The 1211-nt window shown below is 43.5% G+C and overlaps 1 protein-coding gene across 1 annotated transcript in view; it reads left to right on the plus strand.

Annotated features, from left to right (window-relative positions):
* Positions 1–537, plus strand: part of T265_09999 (hypothetical protein) — a gene marked incomplete at both ends in the record, with an annotated part of 922 nt that extends 385 nt beyond the window's left edge. Inside the window, one exon of the mRNA XM_009176236.1 lies at positions 351–537. Within this exon, the coding sequence (XP_009174500.1) occupies positions 351–537 (187 nt within the window). The remainder of the gene's footprint in view (positions 1–350) is intronic.
* Between the last annotated feature and the right edge of the window lie 674 nt (positions 538–1211).

A 1211-nucleotide genomic window follows, 5' to 3' on the forward strand; every position in this document is an offset into this window, starting at 1 on the left:
ACCGTTTATGTGCCATCTAGTACATACTTGTCTGGGTTGGAACGCTGATAAATTCTATCGACCCATAAGCAAATTACGGAATCAGCATTTTGTTAACCTTATTCGGCAGAAAAATTGGAACCGACGCTGAAAAATGGTCACACAGTACACTGGTGTGGAAATTTCACTCGATGCGTTAGACGGTCAGCGTCGTCGTCAAACTCGTCGGCGGAGAGGAAACGATGGCGTCTTCATGCATCTGTCTAGGAGTAGCGATCGATCTAAAACCTCGGGTGTAAAGTACATTGTTCAAAATCTTGTTGATCTGATGAGACCCACTGGTATACATCATGAGTACTTATTTTCCACAGGCTTGTTGAATGCAGCGCACACAAGACAGAAAATAGGAGTGAAGCAAATTGTGGAAGTTCTCAGAATCGTTTCGCGTTTAGTAGTCGTTTCATCATCATTACCACTTCACTTGTGAGCCTCTGCAGAATTTCCGCTGATATAGTTGACTTCCGTGCCCAGGATTCAGACAGGCTCAGTGTTGTTTGAAAACTTCATCGAGCTCTTTTATCAGGTTTCATCAGGCGGACAACGTTCATGCCCTTATCTGCACCGACCTGTTCGATTTGTTTTATTGAACTACGTCCTTCTGATTTAAGATCTTTGCAAACGATTCCTGGATTTGACATTCATGCTTTCAGCAGAGATTTGAACAAATCTTCAAGTCGAGCTTTAAAGATTCACGACTAATCATGAGGTCGTCTGGAGTACAAGGACCACAGCTGTTCGGATCGATTTTTGTGATTTAAATACACCCTGTGAATCATGTATTCACTTCTACAACTGCGAGAGTATCTGTATGTTCGTTGAATGACCTCGCTTTGAAAAGCACTTGAATCCAAGGGCCTGGGGTTTGCAGCCCCTTGCAGATGTGGAATCTGTCAGATTAGGACCACAGTGTACGGATCGATTTTTGTGATTTAAATACATCCTGTGAATCATGTATTCACTTCTATACCTGCGAGAGTATCTGTATGTTCGTTGAATGACCTCGCTTTGAAAAGCACTTGAATCCAAGGGCCTGGGGTTTGCAGCCCCTTGCAGATGTGGAATCTGTCAGATTTTTCTGCAAACATCTTGCTTAATCAGCCTGCTAACCGACCATATTCCGAAAGCGCAGGAGTGAATATCGCTCAATCCGATCAGGTCACCTGCGTGTTATG

This window comes from Opisthorchis viverrini (assembly GCF_000715545.1).
Source record: "Opisthorchis viverrini unplaced genomic scaffold opera_v5_328, whole genome shotgun sequence".
NCBI classification, from domain to species: Eukaryota; Metazoa; Platyhelminthes; class Trematoda; order Opisthorchiida; family Opisthorchiidae; genus Opisthorchis; species Opisthorchis viverrini.